The sequence below is a fragment of the Hemiscyllium ocellatum genome, chromosome 1 (assembly GCF_020745735.1).
Source record: "Hemiscyllium ocellatum isolate sHemOce1 chromosome 1, sHemOce1.pat.X.cur, whole genome shotgun sequence".
Taxonomy (NCBI): Eukaryota; Metazoa; Chordata; class Chondrichthyes; order Orectolobiformes; family Hemiscylliidae; genus Hemiscyllium; species Hemiscyllium ocellatum.
Window position 1 is genome coordinate 98,986,839 of NC_083401.1, and position 20,949 is coordinate 99,007,787.

The 20,949-nt window shown below is 41.1% G+C and overlaps 1 protein-coding gene across 1 annotated transcript in view; it reads left to right on the top strand.

The window, feature by feature from the left end:
* corin (corin, serine peptidase) overlaps positions 1–20,949 on the top strand; it is a 232,537-nt gene that overhangs the window by 156,822 nt on the left and 54,766 nt on the right. Inside the window, exons 7-8 of the mRNA XM_060830982.1 lie at positions 3,028–3,129; positions 12,094–12,201. Of these exons, the coding sequence (XP_060686965.1) occupies positions 3,028–3,129; positions 12,094–12,201 (210 nt within the window). The remainder of the gene's footprint in view (positions 1–3,027; positions 3,130–12,093; positions 12,202–20,949) is intronic.

The window sequence follows — 20,949 nt, forward strand, 5'->3', positions numbered from 1 at the left end:
CCGGATGGACTATACCCCAGAGATCTGAAGGGGATAGCTGAGAAAATTATGGAGACATTGGTGATCTTTCAGGAATCACTGGAGATGCAGGGGCAGTCCCAGAGGACTAGAAAATGGCTGATGTAACATTCCTGTTTAAGAAGGGAGGGAGGCAGAAGTTGGGAAATTATGGGCTGGTTAGCCTGAACTGGCCATTGTTAAAATATAAGAATCCATTATTCAGGATAAGATTACAGAGTACTTGGAAGTACATGGTAAAATAGGGTTGATTCGACATGGCTTAATCAAGGGGAGATCATGCCTGACAAATCTGTTAGAATTCTTTGCAGAGGTAATGAGCAAGTTAGACAAAGGAGAGTCAGTCAACGTAATGTATTTGAGATCTTGATCCTGAGTCTGAAGAGACTTCCGAATCTCCTGTTTAATTTTTTTTCTCTCACTGCCCCCAAGGCGAGGCCTAGCAGTAGTGCTTATGTACTCCCCACGTCTTCTGTGGTTATGTGTAAATGCGGTGACTCAGGAAAAAAAACCATTGTGCAAAAACTTTATTCCATTTCTTCCACCACCAGGAAAGTCCCATGTGGGCCAGTGATCCATTAACAAACAAAGACGGATAAGGGCAATGCTTACATAAAGGGAGAGGATAAATCCTGTTCTTATCTGTCAGCCAGGGCTCCCTGATTGGACTAGATTGCAGCCAGAATCAGGGAGCTCATATTCTATGAGGTCCACCTGGCTAACTTCGTTACAATCATGAAATCTCTCCTCCGCTGAGTCTGAGGATATAGGCCTGTTCCTTTATCTTATAGCTTCACCTGGGGCGTTTTAGCACTGGGTCAAGCTCATCCAACTCTGTGTGGTGTGTGATGCACAGTAACTGATCTCTTGCACTTGGACCGTCACACCTACACAAGCTTTATACGTCACTGGACCTGACCTTGAATTAACCATGCCTGTCAACCATGCAGGGCCATTCCCCTGGTTCCTACCCAAATTTCATCCCCTGAAGTAAACTGTCTCTCTAGCTTAGTGGAGTCTTGTGTCCAGCATTGGTGTTCCTGCTGTTGTTTCTCCTTCCTGGTCTTGTTGACTCTGTAGCCCAAGCAGGTCACTTGGAATGCATTCTTCCCTTCTAAGGCATAGCTGGCCTGGGCAAAACATCGAAGGACTATGTCCAAATTCTCTAAGTTCTTCTTCATGGTCTTCCCTGTCATTATCACATCATTGAAATAAATGATGACTTGGGCTGGACTTTGTAAAATGTTCTTAAAAATGTGTTGCTGGAAAAGCACAGCAGGTCAGGCATCATCAAAGGAACAGGAGAATCGACGTTTCAGGCATTAGCCTGTCTTCAGGCTTATGCCTGTAACATCGATTCTCCTGTTCCTTTGATGCTGCTGTGCTTTTCCAGCAACACATTTTTAAGCTCTGATCTCCAGCATCAGCAGTCCTCACTTTCTCCCTTTATAAAATGTTCTCCATCATCTGCTGAAATATTGCACAGGCTGTCTACACCCCAAATGGCAGTCTCGTGTATTGGTACAAACCCTTATGGGTATTAATTCTGAGCATTCTAATCTAACCACAATTGAAAGTATGCATGCCTTTATGAAGGACAGTCTCCCTGCCAGCTTTGCATATAAATCCTCTGTCTGACAGACAGGGTGCTTATCTAGCTGCCAAAAGCAGTTTACTATTTGTTTAAATCATAGTATCTCTACAGTGTGGAAACAGGCTCTTCGGCCCAACAAGTCCTAACCGAATCTCCAAAGAGCATCTCACTCAGACCCATCCCTCCCTACCCTATCCCTGTAACCTTGCACTTCCCATGGCTAATCAACACATCCCTGGACACTATGGGCAATTTAGTTTGGCCAATCCACTTAACCTGCACATCTTTGGACTGAGATGAAACCAGTGAGCACCTGGAGGAAGCCCAAGCAGACACAGAGAGGATGTGCAAACTCCACACGGTCAGTGAGCCAAGGCTGGAATTGAACCCAGGTCCCTGGTGGTGTGAGGCAGCAGCACTAACCATTGAATCACCGTGCCTGTCATTTTAACCTTGTCAAAATTCCCAGTATGGATTTTCCTGGTTATTGAATTGCCAAGTAAAATTGATAGGAGCTCAGAATTAGAGTAGATTTCAGTTCATAATATTCCTTAACTAAATCTGTCAACTCTTGAAAGGTTTGAGTTACTGGTACCTCAGGGAAATTTAGATTTCCAATAACTAAAAATGTTATGAGTTCACAAGCTGTCAGGAGAATTACTTATTGTTTTTCATGTGCCCTGATGTCACTTGCCCAGAAAAGGAAGGCAGATTTCCACCTATTGGGCCAGTCTTTGATGGCAAGATCAAATGAGTCAAGCTTCCCAAATAATGGCATGATGTTAGAAATGGTTACTCCAATTAAAACACGACATGAACAATTTTCTTCAGGAGCAAGATTTTCTCTCGTCAACACTGAGAAGTTCACAGAGGCCGATATCCCATCACCAAGTCACCCTTTATTTACATGTGGACAATCCATGACACTGATTCAGTTTCCTCAGAGCCAGTGCTTATCTGTCAGCCAGGGCTCCCTGATTGGACCAGATTAACAGCCTCTATCAGGGAACTCATATTCTGAGGTTCACCTGGCTAAACTTATTCCAATCACTGTAGTGAGTGGCATTCTTGAAGTGCTGCAGTCCATTTGGTATAGACAGATCCATAATGTTGCTGGGGAGGGAATTCCAGGATTTTGACAGAATGGGGATATATTTCAGGTGAGCATGGTGAGAGGCTTGGTGGGGAACTTGAAGGTGGCAATGCTCCCATGTATCTGCTGCCCTTATCTGTCTGGGTGGAAGTGGCCGTGGGTTTTGAAGATACATGAAATGTTCCAGTTATCCTACCTTAAAAGGCCTCACCACATATATTGTCCATGGTATAGTTATGAAATCTAGCAGAAAGAACAATGTGTATAAATTCCAGAGTTTTTAATGTACCTTTATTTCTTTTCCTTGCAGAATCTTGCAAAGAACTGGACAAATTCTTGTGTGGCAGTGGATTCTGTATCCAAAGGAAGCTGTTGTGTAATGGTTACAATGATTGTGATGACTGGAGTGATGAGGCAGACTGTGGTATGTCCTTCATTTCTCTCTATGTAGTGACTACTGACAATAATTACACTGCTAAAAAGTCAAATGTTATATGGAGTTAAGCAAGATTTAGACATGTAAAACCTAGATACATCTTCAATGGTGACTTTTATTGTAATGGATTAAGATATGTTGTATGCCTGATTCTAGACACTACTCTTTGGATAACACATATATCTCAATATTATCAGCTTTGTGCTAGTTTCATGTTGAACATTCTGAAGAAAATTGCCTGAGACCAGAAACTTTCAAGAAAAGCAAGTGTGGCATTTTGTGTTTTGGATGACAAAAGTTCTTTTATATGTTGCCTATTTTCAAAATCGACTGTCAGTTTCTAGTCCTAGCACTTCTCCATAAAGTTGTGAGGAGATTTGACCTGAGATGTTCACAATCAGCAAGGCTCACGACAGAGTAGTCTGATGAGAATTTGTTTCCATTGGCTGATGGCTCGCAGGCCAGGAAACCCTGATTTAAGGAAATTGGGAAAAGAACCAAAGGTGACATTTTAAATCCAGTGAGCGGTTAGGGTTTATAATCACAAAATTGATACAGCAAAGAAGGACGCCATGTAGTCCTCCTTGTCTGGTCTGGATGTCCAAAGTAGCAATTAATCTAGAACCATTCCCTCACCTTCTCCCTGTGATCTTGTATATTCTACTTTTTTTCAGATAATCCAACTGCCGCTTGCAAGTCTCGGTAGAATCCATGATACTCCCAGGCAGCCCATTCCAGATTTTGACCACTCACTACATCAAATTAAGTTTATTTGAGTTTCCATTGCTACCTTTCTCAGTTACTATAAACTTGTGCCCACTTATTCTCAATCCTTTCGTCTGTGACAGCTTTTCTTTATTTACTCTGTCCAGAGACCTTATTATTTCGAATACTTCTGTCAAATCTCCCAAGGAAGCCAGTCCCAACTTCTCTAAGCTATCTATGTAATGAAAGTTTCTCATTTCTGCAATCAATTTTGTGAATCCTATCCAAAATGCACTGCTTTGGAGGCAAGTGCAATGGTGCCTTTCACAAGGGAGATGGATTAGTACCTGAAGAGAAAGAAAATCGAAGTTGTGGAATCAGTTAAAATTGCTCTCACAGAAAGCCAGACTTGCTGAGCCATAAGTCTTCCTTTTTGCTCTGTGAAATCTCTGGGATTTGAATTGCCTAATGTTTATCAGAAAGGAGGAATCTGGAGCTCCTGATTGTTCTCTTGTCCTGTCTGGGAGCAGTGATCAGGGTTGTTGTCTGTGGTATGAACACACATAATGAGAATATTTCTGTTTTTGTCTTCAATGAATGAAAGAGTTAAAGAAAAGACTAGTGTTTTTTTAAAATTTAGGACTTAGTAAAATTTAATGTAGTGGATTTTGCAGTTACTCTGGATAAAGATAAACTACAGCACAACATAATGGTGGCACCATGATGCTACCTCAGGATGTTGGGCAATTCCTGACGAGGGGACTATGTTTCAACCACTGGTTATTATAGTTGTTATGTATTTAATACTTGACTGAGCTGTACGCATCACTGCAACAATATGTCTCTAATCGTACCTCATACAAGCAATTAAAATAAAAACCTGTATACTCTAATATTCATGAAATATCTCATGATACCAATCATACTGACGGACATAAAAAATAACCTCAAGGCTGGCAACAGCTTTGTTATGCTCAAACAAAATCTAATTGTTGCCAGTGGCAGGCAAGAAATTCTAGTTAATCTTGCTTAGGAGTTGTATAAGTACGCATCTGCAGATTTTATGTAAAATTACTCTAAATTAGATTTGGGATATCTTTTACATCAAAGGCCCAAAGTCCTTGACAGAAAAAGGAAGAAAAATGTCAATATAAGGAATAGATGTTAGAGGGATCACCAAGGGCTTTGTTTAAAATAAGAGTTTATAGAATTTTGGTAAATGTGGAGAGAGGAGTGAAGTATTTTAAGAAAGGAATTCCACAATGTAATACCAAGCAAATGAGGGTCTGCAACTAACGGAACAAGGTGTGCATAAAAAAAAATGAAACTCAGCAGTCTGTCGGAATCAGTGGAGGGAGAAACAAAGCTAACATTAGATTTGTATGATGTGGAGGTGCCGGTGTTGGACTGGGGTGGACAAAGTTTAAAAATCACACAACACCAGGTTTTAGTCCATCAGGTTTATTTGGAAGTTTGTTCTTCCAATTAGATCAATGTAACTCTTTTTCAGATCAGGGTATGCAAAAAGTTAGAGTCAGAACACAGAACACACAGGATATAAATTCGAAGGATATACCTCGAGATAATATAAGACAAATCAAGAGTTTTCAAAGGTAGGATAGGCTGATTCTTTGAGAGATTTGAAAATGAAGATAGGAATTTCAAATGCAGTTCTTTGCAGTCAAGATCCTAATATAAGTCAGTAAGGAAAATATTATTGAAAAACAAGACTCCATGTGATACAGGGTATCAGCAGATATGTTTTGGAAAAGTTGAATTCAGAGATAATGCACAATGACAGGATATTGGAAAATTTGAGTCTGGAGGTGAACGACGTTGAATGAGAATAAAAGAAAATGTCAAAGCTCCTTACTCTCTGGTGGGGGAGTATACTTCTGAGGAGTAGCTCTCAGACTATTATGACACCTAGGATTTAATAATTTGTCTTTTTTTCCCCTTTTTTGTCTTCTCTCATTTTACTTGAGGCTCTCACAAAGCTGGTTGATTACCTTTCTGCATCTCCTCCTGTCAGTCAGCCTTCCAGTCCTGATGAGCTCATTTCTCCTGCCATCCCATAATTTCTTCCGACCTTCTCATTCTTCTTGACAGAACCAATTCAGTTGCCACATTTCCTCCCTCTCTACAAAATATAACTTTTATTTTGAATCATTAATGGGATGTGGGCATTACTTTACATGGCAACATTTGTTGCCTATTGCAAATTGCCTCCAATTGGGTGATGGAGAACTGACTTTTTGAACTGCTGCAGTTCATGTGCTGTAGAGGAACCCTCAGGGCTCTCAGGCTATCTAAGAGCGAGATTGGAAATAGTGATATTGCCAATTGTACATGACCCCACCGAGCCCAGATGCACTGCAGGGTTCAGAAAAAGATCAATCCTGGTATGGCATTTATGTGGTTTTGAAAATAATGTGAAGTCCTGCCAGTAGGGTGAAGGTGCCTCTGAACATCTACCAGTCCCAGTTTGGCACACAAATCCCTTAATTGTGTCGATCACGAAGAAGATATTAGAGAACCTTTGGGCAATCTGTCCAATGTAGGATCTATTAAGCAGTTGAAATCCTCCACCATTCCAAACCCTCCCCCACCCCAACCCCCCCTCCCCACACACACACACACACACACACACACACACACAATGATATGCTGAGATGCTTGGTTAAACAGTCTGTCAAGACTTTAAGGGGATGGGCCAGGTGTCAGTAAACATTTAAGATCCCGTATTCTTCCCCATGTAACAGTTCTTTGGAGATGCTGGTGTTGGACTGGAGTGTACAAAGTTAAAAATCACACAACACCAGGTTATAGTCCAACAGGTTTAAATAGAAGCACACTAGCTTTCGGAGCAACACTCCTTCATCAGGTGATAGTGGAGGGCTCGATCGTAACACAGAATTTATAGCAAAAATTTGCAGTGTGATATAACTGAAATTATACATTGAAAAATTGATTGTCTGTTAAGCCTTTTATCTGTTAGAATACAGTGATAGTTTCACTTCTTTCATTGTCATGTATCAGTACTTCAAGGATTACAAAGCTCCTGTGTATAAGGATCTTTGTAACTAATCTTTAATACGCTCTAACAACTTAAATGCAAGATTCTTTCTAACTAGAATGAAAGTGAAAAAGAAGCCCGATCATACCCATTCTGCTGCAGCTTCAAATGCTCCGAATCATCCGGATGTGTTTCTTGTAATAAGGCAACATCTACCCACTCCCTTTAAGGCTGGAAAGTATCGTCTTCCTCTTGACTGGTGAATAACTCCCCTTAATATTCCAGGTAAACCACTTGAACATATCCTTCGCCATAACCTTCTATAGCACCATTTAGACTCTAGAGAGGAAGAATCCAAACTACAGATCGCTGTACTAAAAAAATCCACAAAACCCAAAAGCTACATAAACTAAAATAACTTCAGCCAACAAATCTACAAAACTTACAAAAACTATATACAGCAATAACAGAAAAACAAAAAATCACCAAAAGCACTGATTAGAGAAATTGATCTCCATTCAAAGGGGGTACCTAACACATCCTACAACCCCACTGCTCCTCGGATGCTGCCTGACCTGCTGTGCTTTTCCAGCACCACTCTCATCTAAACTCTGGTTTCCAGCATCTACAGTCCTCACTTTTGCCACATACACCGGCAACCTGGTAGGAAAACAAAACAAGGGCAAAGTTAGTACTATAGGCAAGTAAATTAAAAATGAATATGCCACCCATTCCTTAACATAACTTAGAAATTAAAAATAAATACACTATCCATCCATGATATCATTTAACACAACTTATTACCAGCAAGGAGACTCCACCAAGTCTTCTTTAATGAACAAACCTGAACATCTCCACTTTATGCCTATTTGGCCATCCACCTTAAGTCAACGTGTCCACAAAGTTCTTCGCTTTCTCTGGTGAGTTGAACAAATATCTAGATCCATTATGATTGATCCGAAGCAACGCTGGATAGCTTAAAGAATATTGGACCTCAAGGTGTCTCAATCTCTTCTTGACACCATCATAAGACTTCCTTTTCCAAACCACTGCCATCGAGAAGTCTTGAAAGAACATGACCCTGGAACCACCATGACCATCTACATGTCTTTATAATGATGGAACCTTACCAGGACAGGGCATGGGGAGTAATCCATACCTGGCCTTCATGCTGCAATCTGATGGGTTCTCTCAACCTTTATCCTTCCATTCTCAGTCTCCAAACTGAGGAATTCCAGGAGCCACTTCTCAAAGAACTCCACTACCCGTTCACCTTCCGTCCCCTCCGGTATGCCAATAATGTACAAGTTCTTTCTTTTGCCCCTGTTCTTGAGATTATCCACCAGATCCAAAAAACCATGGACCTGTGTTTCCAGGACTTCACTCCAGCTCTTGGAGGAGTCAGTCTCTGTCTCTACCCCTGCAACTTGGCGCTCAAGTGCATTGGTCCTTTTCCCCAGGTCTTGCAGCATAGCAGATATTGGAGCCAGCTTCTCTTCGATTTTTTCTTCAATCTTCTCCAGGGCCTCTCAAGATTTGGCCAGCTCTTTAAGCAGGGTCTGTTGAAACAAGCCCACTGCTTCAGTGGGCTGGCCCTTATCGCGGCCCCAGGTCAACTTCCACCTTTTCTCGGCATTCTCCCGCTGTAAAAAGGTAAGTAGTTTTTGCAGGTTTTCTAGCTCTTGGACTGTGTTTTACCCACAGTAAAGTGAATGGGTTGAGTTCCAGCTCTGTCTGGTCAATGTTGTGGCGCAGAGCCCAGCAAATGCGAAGCTAACAGGATGCCGCCATCTTGGATTTGCTTGCATCTGACCTTAATTATCACTCAAAAACCTTTTAGTAGTGTTAGTTTTTTTATTTTGATTTCTAAACTATTCAAGGTGTATCAAGCGGACAACTTAATTCTTAAAGATGATCAATGGTAGTGACATTGTAATTTGGATCAAGCATGCAATGTTTTGGATGCCCATTTCTGTCATTCATTAAGTGCCTGATAGCTCTCCAATAGCTAAGATGACAAAACTTCATGTCAATAGAACAGTTTAAGTCCAGGAAGGGTTAAATGATCACTATTGAATGCCTGTACAATGCAAACTGAGATTTTGGGCATTCTCGAGGACCCCACCAGGTTATTCCTCATTTAGCCAATTGTCACTTGTATTAAACTCCTAGTTGGGACTTGAACTTAACTTTAAAATGAGGTGCGTGCCAAAGCAATTAGCCAATTCACCTGAAAGTTGCCTTCTGGGAGTTCAACTGATTCCAGTGAATGAGCTTTGTTAAAATGCTGTTTGCTAATTTTCTAGTCAAATTTGCTTGGAAGTTGGTGCCAACATTGGGCAAAAAGAGGCTACCATGAGTAACCCAGAGGAGTAATACCAGAATAAACTAAGTGCCTAGCAGACAAATTTGGTCGTAGGAGGGAAGTGTGAGCCTGACACAGGGGAAACCACAGGTTCCATTGCTGGATGTTACAACTCTCACTGAGATAGTGCTGGAATCAACCCTCATTATTCCTGGAGTCATCACAAACTTAAAAATTTTAAAAGAACCGCACTCAACCCCCAAACTGCCTGATTTTTACACCAAACTGATAGAAAGCATGGACCAGGTTTCTTTATTAAAAAAGAATTGCTATTTTAAAAAAAAATCCAATGCCTTTGCTTTCAAAGGGTTGGTTTTTGATGAAGTGAAGGTTTATCTGTGATTTTCCTTTTCTTGGATATTTCCACAGTTCCACTTATGAAAGGTCTCATACTTACCCAGTTCAAAATCACAACTTGTTGCATCTGCTAAGGAAATAAAAGTTGATTTTCTTCAGGTTTAAAGAGGCTTACTACAAAGAACTGAACAAGAATGATTTTTTTTGTCTGCTGTTTTCTTTTATTCATAGAATAAAACCCTACAGTGTGGAAACAGGCCCTTTGGCCCAACACGGTGGCACAGTGGTTAGCACTGCTGCCTCACAGCGCCAGAGATCCAGGTTCAATTCCCGCCTCAGGCGACTGACTGTGTGGAGTTTGCACATTCTCCCCGTGTCTGCGTGGGTTTCCTCCCACAGTCCAAAGGTGTGCGGGCCAGGTGGATTGGCCATGCTAAATTGCTCGTAGTGTTAGGTAAGGGGTAAATGTAGGGGTATGGGTGGATTGCACTTCGGCGAGTCGGTGTGGACTTGTTGGGCCGAAGGGCCTGTTTCCACTCTATAAGTAATCGAATCGAATCTAATCTAATCAACCCTCTGAAGGGTATCCCAAACAGACCCATTCCCCTACCTTATTATCCTATGTTCACCCCTGACTAATGCACCCAACCTACACATCCCTGGACACTCTGGGCAATTTAGCATGGCCAATCCACCTAACCTGTACATCTTTGAATTGTGGGAGGAAACCAGAGCACCTGGAGAAATCCCACGCAGACACGGAGAAGATGTGCAAACTTCGCACAGTCACCCGAGGCTGGAATTGAACCCGAATCCCTGGTGCTGAGGCAGCAGTGCTAACCACTGAACCACAGTGCTGCCCTGTCAGAAGCAATTTTTATTGCAATCTATCTTATGCATAGATAACTATTCACATGGTTGTTATCAGGTAGAGGACTTTGTGATGGATAACTGGCCTTCAGTCACTTGGAAACAATCCCTTCACTTGGAAACAATCCCTTGACTCCAGTTCATCTGCGCGTTGCTGGAACTCACAGCTACACAGAGTTCACAATCAGCTTCAAATTTCCAATTTTCAAAACATATGAAGCCATCTTCGTAAATCCCTGGCTTTCAAAGCAACTCTTTTTCATTTCAGAATTTTAAAAAGCACAAAAATATTAAGACATGGTCTTTACACAAATGAAAGTTAGCTTTTTTGCAATGCAAAGTGTATAATTTCTATATATTAATATATTCAGAATTTCTATTCCAAAGCATATGAATTTGGGTTGTTTTCTTTAAAAGGAAGGTAAGGAAGTCCTTCTAGAACTGTGACCTAAAGTAACAACCCCTGATAATACAAATCCTCCGGTCCTGGCAACATCCTGGTAAATCTTTTCTGAATCCTCGCCAATTTAGATCTGTACACCGTACTCCAAAACTGACCTCACCAACATCCAATACAACCTTAATATGATGTCCCAATTCCTATATTCAAAGATCTGAGCAATGAAGGCATCAACGACTTGTATACTCGAGAAACCATGGTTCTTTTAAATTTTGGCATTATTGCTAATAAATTATCCAAAACTTCCTCAGTGTCTAATTCTTGAGCCTTTAGTTCTGAGAATAATTTACACCTGATCCTGCTTGTGCAGTAAGGAACAGAGCAAGACTGTGACTGCCTCATTTTCCAAGCTTCAACTTCAAAGAACACCAAGTGGGAAAACGTATCCCATACAGTACAGTTGGTTCTGCCATTCTTCTTGAAAGTAACTCAAATTATAATCTCCTGTTTGATTTCCAAATTTCACGTTGAGGCAACCATCCGCTGTTACCAATATCCGCTCGAATGCAAGCCAGCTTATGAAACAGAAACCAAGACACATTTCTTTGTTGACTGAATTCATTAATTGTGCAATTTTACAGCTCCTGCTAGCCTTCAGTCAGTCCCACCTGTTCCCCTTTATATCTACTCAGTCAATTACTTTCTCAAAGGTGGCTCCGTGATGGGCAGCATGGTGGCTCAGTGGTTAGCACTGCTATCTCACAGCACCAGGGACCCAAGTTTGTTTCTGTTCTTGGGCGACTGTCCTGTGTGGAGTATGCAAATTCTCCCCGTGTCAGTGTGGTTTTCCGCTGAGTGCTACAGTTTCCACCCACAATCCCAAGCTAGTTAGTTTAATATTTAATTAGGTGGGTTAGCCATGGGAAATGCAGGGATGGGGGGCTGAGTCTGAGTGGGATGCTGTTCAGTATGGATCCTTTGGGCCAAATGGCTTGTGTCCACACTGTGGTGATTCTATGATTCAGCTGCAACTACTTGCTATATTAACAATTCTCAACATGAGATGAGAAGGAAAATGGTTGACGTTGCCCAAGAACAGTCATCATAGTCTTAAAATATCACCATGTAACTATCTCAGAGCAATTGGTGTGGTATGGTGGCTCAGTGCCTCACAGCATCAGGGACCTGGGTTCACTACCACCCTCAGGCAACTGTCTGTATGGAGACAAATTTCTAAGCCACTGTTTTATTCATGTTTTCCATTTTATCCCTGCTTATGTCTTTGTTTTCTTGTTGCAGCTTGTAGCCAAGGGCAGTTTCAGTGTGGCACTGGCAAATGTATCCACCATAATAACACTTGTGATGGCTACGATGACTGCGGGGACCTGAGTGATGAACTAAACTGTGGTAAGTAGAGCATGAAACCTACATTTCTGTTTTGAAGCAGAAACCTGCTATAACCAAATTTGACTGTTTGAACTCTTATATACACTGTAAAATACAACAGGTAGCTAATAATGGTCATTATAATTTGCGGTAAAACCACATAGAATCACACAGATAATACATTACAGAAACAGACCACCCAGCCAAGCACTTCTTTATAACCCAACTTGACTGCATCACATTGATCCAGGAACCATCTTTTCAGTAGAGATCTCCTTTTTATTTCCTTTTTATGTATGCAAATTATGGGTTTTATATTTGTCTGAGACATTGGCTTTAGACATTGATATTCACCAATATTGAAGGTAGCACGTTTATGGTTCTCAGTGAGTGTGGACTCTTTGACCACCATGTTAGAATTCTAGGAGGCTATGTAACATCTGAAGAATGGAAATAGAAAAATTCCTAAGCCTCCTCCCTAATCTGTTGATAACATTACTTTGGAATTCAGCTCAAGTCTTACAATTTCTGTCATATTGAATCCTGGAAGAATCAAAAATGCTTCAGTTATCATTGAAAATCTGAGAAGCAGAAGATATTTGTTGCTTTCCAAAGACAGAGCATAAACTTAATTACTATTCCGTTTTAAAAATAAGTAACATCAGTATTTACAAATCATCAAAATCATTTGGACAGTTATTCTGAATCACTTTTGTTCTCATGTGGAGGAATGCTACTTATAGCTAAACGTATTTTCAATCCAAGGCAAAAAGTCCATCAAAGAAAACTCAATGATTCTTTTAACTAAAGTTTTACCTACAAGTTTTCAGATTTATTTTTTGATACAATGGAGTTCTGTCCTTTTTGTGCTATTAAGTGTGTCGATATTTAGCAATAACAGTGAGTATAAATTAATTACTTTGAAGAATGAAAAGGAGAAATAATTTCTTGAACTGGGATTACTAAAGTCAGGAATACTTCACAAAAATAGCTTTGGGAAAGGAGGTCTAACAACTTTTAAAAGAATTGTTAAAATTTGATCATGAGATGTGAGCTGTCTTGTTGAACTACCGCAGTCCTTGTGTCCAGGGACACACTCAGTACATTTAGGAAGGGAGTTCTAGGTTTCTGCTCAAGCAGCAGTGAGGGAATAACAAGGTAGCTCTGTCAGAAACTTGAGTGATTTGTATAGAACTTATAGGTGATATGTGATGTCTATATTTATATATACATATATATATATAGTTTTTGGATTTTTGAATGTTGAATTAGTGTCATATGGATTTTATGTGTGCTTGCAGGATTTTAATGATGGCCTTGTAGGCATTCTGTAGCCACAGTGATTTCATTAAAAAAGGTCTGAGAGGTATACTTTGTAAAGGCTAATGGGAATTTGTTCAGATTGGTAAAGTTTACAAGCAACAAAATAAACTCAGTAGTGCATTAAGTTACCAGGCACAAGAGTTTGGAATCTTTTTGGGGCTTCGGGAAAACCCATAACCTGGGGAAAAAAAATCTTAGTTTCAGCTTAGGAAATTTTGCAGAAGTCTTGCTAAATGCACAAAACAGCTGCTCCTGAGAAATGGAGGTAGTTTTAGTACTCCTGGAAAGAAGTTACTTCAGTGGATTGAGTTTACTTTAAAAATCTAGACCAGATGTGTTTGGCTGAAACGCTGAAGAGTTTACTTGAGGCTGAGAAGGTCTAACCTCAGTTGCTGAAGGCTTCAGGAAGAAGCTATCAGATTCTCAAGATAGGGATTTGAAGTGAAAGTTAAATTAATCTTAATAGATGTGAAAAAGAAAGAAATACTCACTGGTGTGAGCCCTGAAAAGGAATATTGTTAGGATTACTAGGAAATTTTACTTTGTTTCAATAGCTTTAAATTTTTATTTTGTCTATAATTTGGTTTGTCCTATCTATCTTCAAATCTTTTGTGGAATAACCTTCTGTTTTATTGTTTAACTCCAAATCAGTGGAATTGCGTGTTTGTATTTCAATGACAGATCACGTCATTAAAACCAAAAAAAAACAAAATAGGCTCTATCAAGACAGATTTCAGTCTGGGACATCATGGAGAAAGGCCATTTTGATGGTATTAGGCAAGAACTTGCAAAAGCTGACTGGGGGCAAATATTCACAGGTAAAGAGACGGCTGGAAAATAGGAAGCCTTCAGGAATGAGGTAACAAGAGTCCAGATACAGTATGTTCCTCTCAGAGTGAAAGGAAAGGAAATGCTGCATGACTAAAGAAATTGAAGGTTTGGTTAAGAAAAAGAAGGAAGCATATGTCAGGTATAGACAAGATACATCAAATGAATCCTTAGAAGAGTGTAAAGGCAGGAGGAGTATACTTAAGAGAGAAATCAGGAAGGCAAAAAGGGGACATAAGATAGCTTTGGCAAATACAGTTAAGGAGAATCCAAAGGGTTTTTACAAATTCATTAAGGACAAAAGGGTAATGAAGCAGAAATAAGACCCCTCAAAGATCAGCAAGGTAGCCTTTGTGTGGAGCCGCAGGAGATGAGAGAGACACTAAATGAGTATTTTGCATCAGTTTTTACTATGGATAAGGACATGCAAGAGAAAGAATGTAAGGAAATAGATGGTGACATCTTGAAAACTGTCCATATTACAGAGGAGGAAGTCTTGAAACACATAAAAGTGGATAAATCCCCAGGACCTGATCAGATGTAACCTAGAACTCTGTTTGAAGCTAGGGAAGTGATTGCTGAGATATTTGTATCATCAATAGTCACAGATGAAGTGCTGGAAGACTGGAGGTTGGCAAACATGGTGCCACTGTTTAAGAAGGGTGGTAAAGACAAGCCAGGGAGCTATAGACCAGTGAGCCTCATGTCGGTGATGGGCAAGTTGTTTTAGGGAATCCTGAGGGACAGGTGTACATGTATTTGGAAAGGCAATGACTGATTAGGGAACATGGCTTTGTGCATGGGAAATCAAGTCTCACAAACTTGATTGAGTTTTTTGAAGAAGTAACAAAGAGGATTGATGAGGGCAGAGTGGTAGATGTGATCTATATGGACTTTGGTACGATGTTCGACTGTTAGTAATGTTAGATCTCACGGAATACAGGGGGAACTAGCCATTTGGATACAGAACTGGCTGAATGGTAGAAGATAGAGGCTGGTGGTGGCGAGTTGTTTTTCAGACTGGACGCCTGTGACCATTGGAGTGCCACAAGGATCGGTGCTGGGTTCACTACTTTTCATCATTTATATAAATGATTTGGATGCGAGCATAAGAGGTACAGTTAGTAAGTTTGCAGATGACACCAAAATTGGAGGTGTAGTGGACAGTGAAGAAGGTTACCTCTGATTACAAAAGGATCTTGATCAGATGGGCCAATGGGCTGAGAAGTGGCAGATGGAGTTTAATTCAGATAAATGGAAGGTGCTGCATTTTGGGAAAGCAAATCTTGGCAGGATTTAGACACTTAATGGTAAAGTCCAAGGGAGTTTTGCTGAACAAAGAGACCTTGGAATGCAGGTTCATAGCTCCTTGAATGTGAAGCCGCAGGTCGATATGATAGTGAAGGTTGAGTTTGGTATGCTTTCCTTTATTGGTCAGAGTATTGAGTACAGGAGTTGGGAGGTCATGTTGCAGCTGTACAGGACATTCGTTAGGCCACTGTTGGAATATTGTAAGCAATTCTGGTCTCCTATCTATCAGAAAGGTGTTGTGAAACTTGAAAGGGTTCAGAAAAGATTTACAAGGATGTTGCCAGGGTTGGAGGATTTGAGCTATAGGGAGAGGCTGAACAGGCTGGGGCTGTTTTCCCTGGAGTATCAGAGGCTGAGGTGTGACCTCATAGAGGTTTATAAAATCATGAGGGGCATGAATAGGATAAATAGACAAAGTCTTTTGCCTGTGGTCGGGGAGTCCAAAACTAGAGGGCATAGGTTTAGGGTGAGAAGGGAAAGATATAAAAGAGACCTAAGGGGCAACTTTTTCACACAGAGGGTGGTACGTGTATGGAATGAGCTGCCAGAGGAAGTGGTGGAGGCTGGTACAATTGCAACATTTAAGAGGCATTTGGATGGGTATATGAATAGGAAGGGTTTGGAGGGATATGGGCTGGGTGCTGGCAGGTGGGACTAGATTGGGTTGAGATATCTGGTCGGCATGTACAGGTGGACCGAAGGGTCTGTCTCCATGCTGTACATCTCTATAACTTTATTTGCTGGATCATATCAATGTTTTCATTGATCATCTGCTGTTGTCATTCAAGATAATAATCAAGGGTATATCTTCCTTACAGTATGGAAACAGGTACTTCAGCCCAACATGCCCACACTGACCCTTCAAAGAGTAACCCACCCAGACCTATTCTCCTATCCTGTATTTACCCCTGAGTAATGCACCTAACACTATGGGCAATTTAGCATGGTCAATTCCCCTAACCTGCACATCTTTGGACTGTGGGAGGAAACTGGGGCACCCATTCCTGAAGAAGGGCTCATGCCTGAAACGTCGATTCTCCTGCTCCTTGGATGCTGCCTGACCTGCTGCACTTTTCCAGCAACACATTTTCACCACCCAGACAAAACCCACGCAGACACAGGGAGAATGTGCACACTCCACACACAGAGTTGCTGAGGCTAGAATTGAACCTTGGACCCTGGCACTGTGAGGCAACAGTGCTAACCACTGAGCCACTGTGCCACCCAAGTTGCTTTTGAAGGGAGCTGGATGAGTTCTTGCAGTGTCTATTACAGATGGCATACATTGCTGCTGCTTCTGTGTGTCAGTGGTGGAGTGAGTGAATTATTAGGTTGGTGGATGGTGTGTTAATCAAGTGGGCTGTATTGTCCTGGATGGTATCAAGCTGCTTAAGTGTTGTGCCGCTGCAGTCATCTAGACAAATGGAGGATTTTCTATCATCCTTCTGACATGTGTGCTGTACATGATGGGCAGGCATTGGAGACACAGGAGGTGAGTTCCTTGCCACAGAATTCCAGCCTCTGACCTGCTCTCGTAGCCTACAGCATGTAGCTGGACCATAGAACATAGAAACGTACAGCACAGAACAGGCCCTTAGATCCACAATGTTGTGCCGAGACTTAATCCTAATGTAAAATATATTAACTTAACCTATGCACCCCTCAACTCACTGCTATCCATGTGCATGTCCAGCAGTCGCTTAAATGTCCCCAATGACTTCACTTCCACCACCTCAACTGGCAATGCATTCCATGCATTCACAACTCTCTTCGTAAAGAACCTACCTCTGATGTCTCCTTTATACCTTCCTCCTAATATCTTCAAACTGTGAATTCTCGTACCTGTCAATCCTGCCCTGAGGAAAAGTCTCTGGCTATTAACTCTCTCTATCCCTCATTGTTTTGTATACCTCGAACAGGTCTCCTCTCTTCCTCCTTCTTTCCAGAGAGAAAATTCCAAGCTTATTCAGCTTTTCTTCATAAGGGAGGCCCTCCAGTCCAGGCAGCATCCTGGTAAACCTTCTTTGCATCCTCTCCAAAGCCTCCACATCTTTCCTATAGTAGGGCGACCAGAACTGGGCACAATATTCCAAGTGTGGTCTCACCAGGAACTTGTAGAGCTGCAGCAAAACCTCGCGGCTCTAAAACCCGATACCCCTGTTAATGAAAGCTAAAACACCACATGCTTTCTTAACAACACTATCCACCTGGGTGGCATCTTTTGAGGGATCTATGTACTTGCACACCCAGATCCCTCTGTTCCTCCACACTGCCAAGAAACCAGTTAAGTTTCTGTTCATTGGTCATCTCCAGGATGGTGATGCAGCATTTTCGGTGAGGATAGTATTGTAAAATATAAAGGGGACATAGATTCTTTATTGTTGAAATTGATCATTTTCATGACACTTGTGTAGCATGAATGTTACTTGCTATTTATGAGCCCAAGACTAAATGCGATATCTTGCAGCATTTGGACATGGGCTGCTTCAGTATTTGAGGAGTCATGAATGGTGAAAACATTAGGGAACTTTCACACTTGTGACTATATAATAGAGGAAATGTAATTGATAAATCAGCTGAAGATGGCTGATCTAATCTTGGTATTAATTCCACTTCCCTTTGCGTTCCCCTCAACTCTTGATACCCCTATATTTTGAACATATGTCTAACTCAACTTGGTAATATCCAATGACTCAGCCTCTACTGCTCTGCTGGGTAGGGAATCTTAAAGATTCACTACCATTTGACGGATGAAATTGCTCTCCATCTCTGTCTTAAATGGGCAATTGCCTATTCTAAGAAGCTATAACAACATTAGAAAATGAAGTATGGGAAATGGAGCTGGGATAGAGCATTGCAGGTGAAACAGTTGCACAGATATAACTGGTCAAATCTCCATTTTAGTACTTCTGTGATGTGTGTGCTGATCCATGCTGTGATTTAAGTTCATTTGATGTGGGACATATTCCTTGAATACATAAAAGTAAAAGTTGAAGTCTCGCTAGCTTCATGGCACTGGGGGCAGTTGAAGGATCTGCTAACAGTATATTAAAAAAGGAGCTTTCAAATACACAGCTTAGTATAATGCCAAGCTGATAACTATCCAGCAAACTTTGGAAAATGCAAGCTACATGGATGCTCTTCACAGTGAAGTGGCAGCTGAAACTTATTACCCTTGTTGACATGTCAAGAATGGTTGACGTATATGAATTTCGTTGGTATCAATAGAGCAATAATATAACAAGACTGAGTACTTCAGGGAAGGAAATGGAGGCAGGGCATGTCATTTCTTAACTTGGCTACATGGTTAAAGCTCTGGAAAGATTTGATTCCAAACAAAATAGTCTTCATTAAGTAGTCTGGCTTGGAAATTCAGTAAGGCTCTGCTTTTGCTTCACATTAGTTTTCAATGACCTATGTTACAATTTCTCGACTCTCTTAAACCATGTTTATTTTACAGAATGCAACCCTGAGCTCCATTTCAGATGTGGAAGTGGCCGGTGTGTCCTGAAGTCCTGGGTTTGTGATGGAGACCATGACTGCAGAGACAAGTCTGATGAGGTTAACTGCTGTAAGTCATCAATTCACCATCAATGTTTATGGCTTATCAGTAAGTCAAGAACTTGGGAATAGACTGAAAAACATATCCGGAACCCTGTTGTTCCCTTGTGGTATATAAGGAAGAGTGTATGCACTTGAACTATTTCCCATGAAAATTGTAATTAAGGAGCAAAGTTTTATAGCTAACATCACGCAGGCAATACTTGGACTTATTTTGTGAGTTTATACTTAAGCATCAAATTATTAATCCAAATTAAGTTCTATGAGCATGTGCACAAAAATAATGAAAAGCTAAGCATCACTGTCCGAGTGTAATGCTAAATAATTACTTTCTTCATGCTGGTAAGTCTAAATGTGTGAATTGTGAATAACATATTACAAACTGAAGATGGATTTGTATTATCTAAAGTAAAAGTGAGTTTTTCTTTAACCTGGTAATTCATTTGTTTCCAGGGAAGTCAATGTTCTCACTTTGGCCTCACTTTTCTCACCATTTCTCCTCAAGGCGTTGATGCCTGCTGGATATTCTGCATTCTAGCTATTCCTTATGTGCAGACCAAATGATTAAATGACAGCGAACTACAGAATGTACAAAAACTAAGCCAAGTCTGCTCTTCACGTGTAAGCCCTCAAATTTCTGGAGGAACACACACTGCCGTGTAGTGAAGAAAAGCTTTGGCCTGCCAAAGTTGTCCAAAATATTCAGATTAACTATATCTCCCTATTCTAGGATAATGTGTAAGATTAGACTTACAGTGTGGAAACAGGCCCTTCGGCCCAACAAGTCCACACCGACCCACCGAAGCGCAACCCACCCATACCCCTACCTTTTACCCCTTACCTAACTACGGGCAATTTAGCTTGGCCAATTCACCTGACCCGCACATCTTTGTGACTGTGGGAGGAAACCGGAGCACCTGGAGGAAACCCACGCAGACACGGGGAGAACGTGCAAACTCCACACAGTCAGTCGCCTGAGTCGGGAATTGAACCCAGGTCTACAGGCGCTGTGAGGCAGCAGTGCTAACCACTGTGCCACCGTGCCGCCCTAAGATTGGTATCCAACCCAGTAATGGTGAGGAATTTTATTCTATCAGCTTGATCTGCATCCTACAGTAGGCTGAGCTGATAGAAGCTAAAAAGAATTAAAATTTATTTAAAACCAGTCAAATTTCTACTTTTCTGTACTGAAGACGAATCGTATTCAACTCCAAACTTTAATTCTATTTCTCTTGCCACTGATGCTGCCAGACTTGCTGATGACTTGTAGCAATTTCCATTTTTATCTGAGAAACTGGCAATGTTCTCTTTGGAGCAGTGGAGATTGAAGGGAGATTTGATATCGATTGTCAAATTTAATACAGGTAGACAAAGAATATTGCTCCGATCAGCTGGTGGTACAAGGTCACATGGACAGACTTTTGCCAAGAGATGCAAGGCAGGGTGAGGAGGGGCAGATCCAGGAAGAGCTTATTTTAAAGAACAAGTGCTAATGAGCTGGAGCTAGCTTCCTTTAAAGGTGGTGCATGATTCCAAAGGAAGATTAGATGGGCACATGAGCAAAATAAGCCTACAAAGTTGTAAGGAAGTGGGGCAGATCCGATTGTTTTACAGACGTGGGTGTAGACTCAATGACAAGAAGTTTCCTCCTGTATTGTAATGATCCTATGACTTATCCTCATTAAGTTGCCCTGTCACCTACCTACTTGGTCTGCTAATCTGTCTGTCTTCTGAAGTATTTCACAG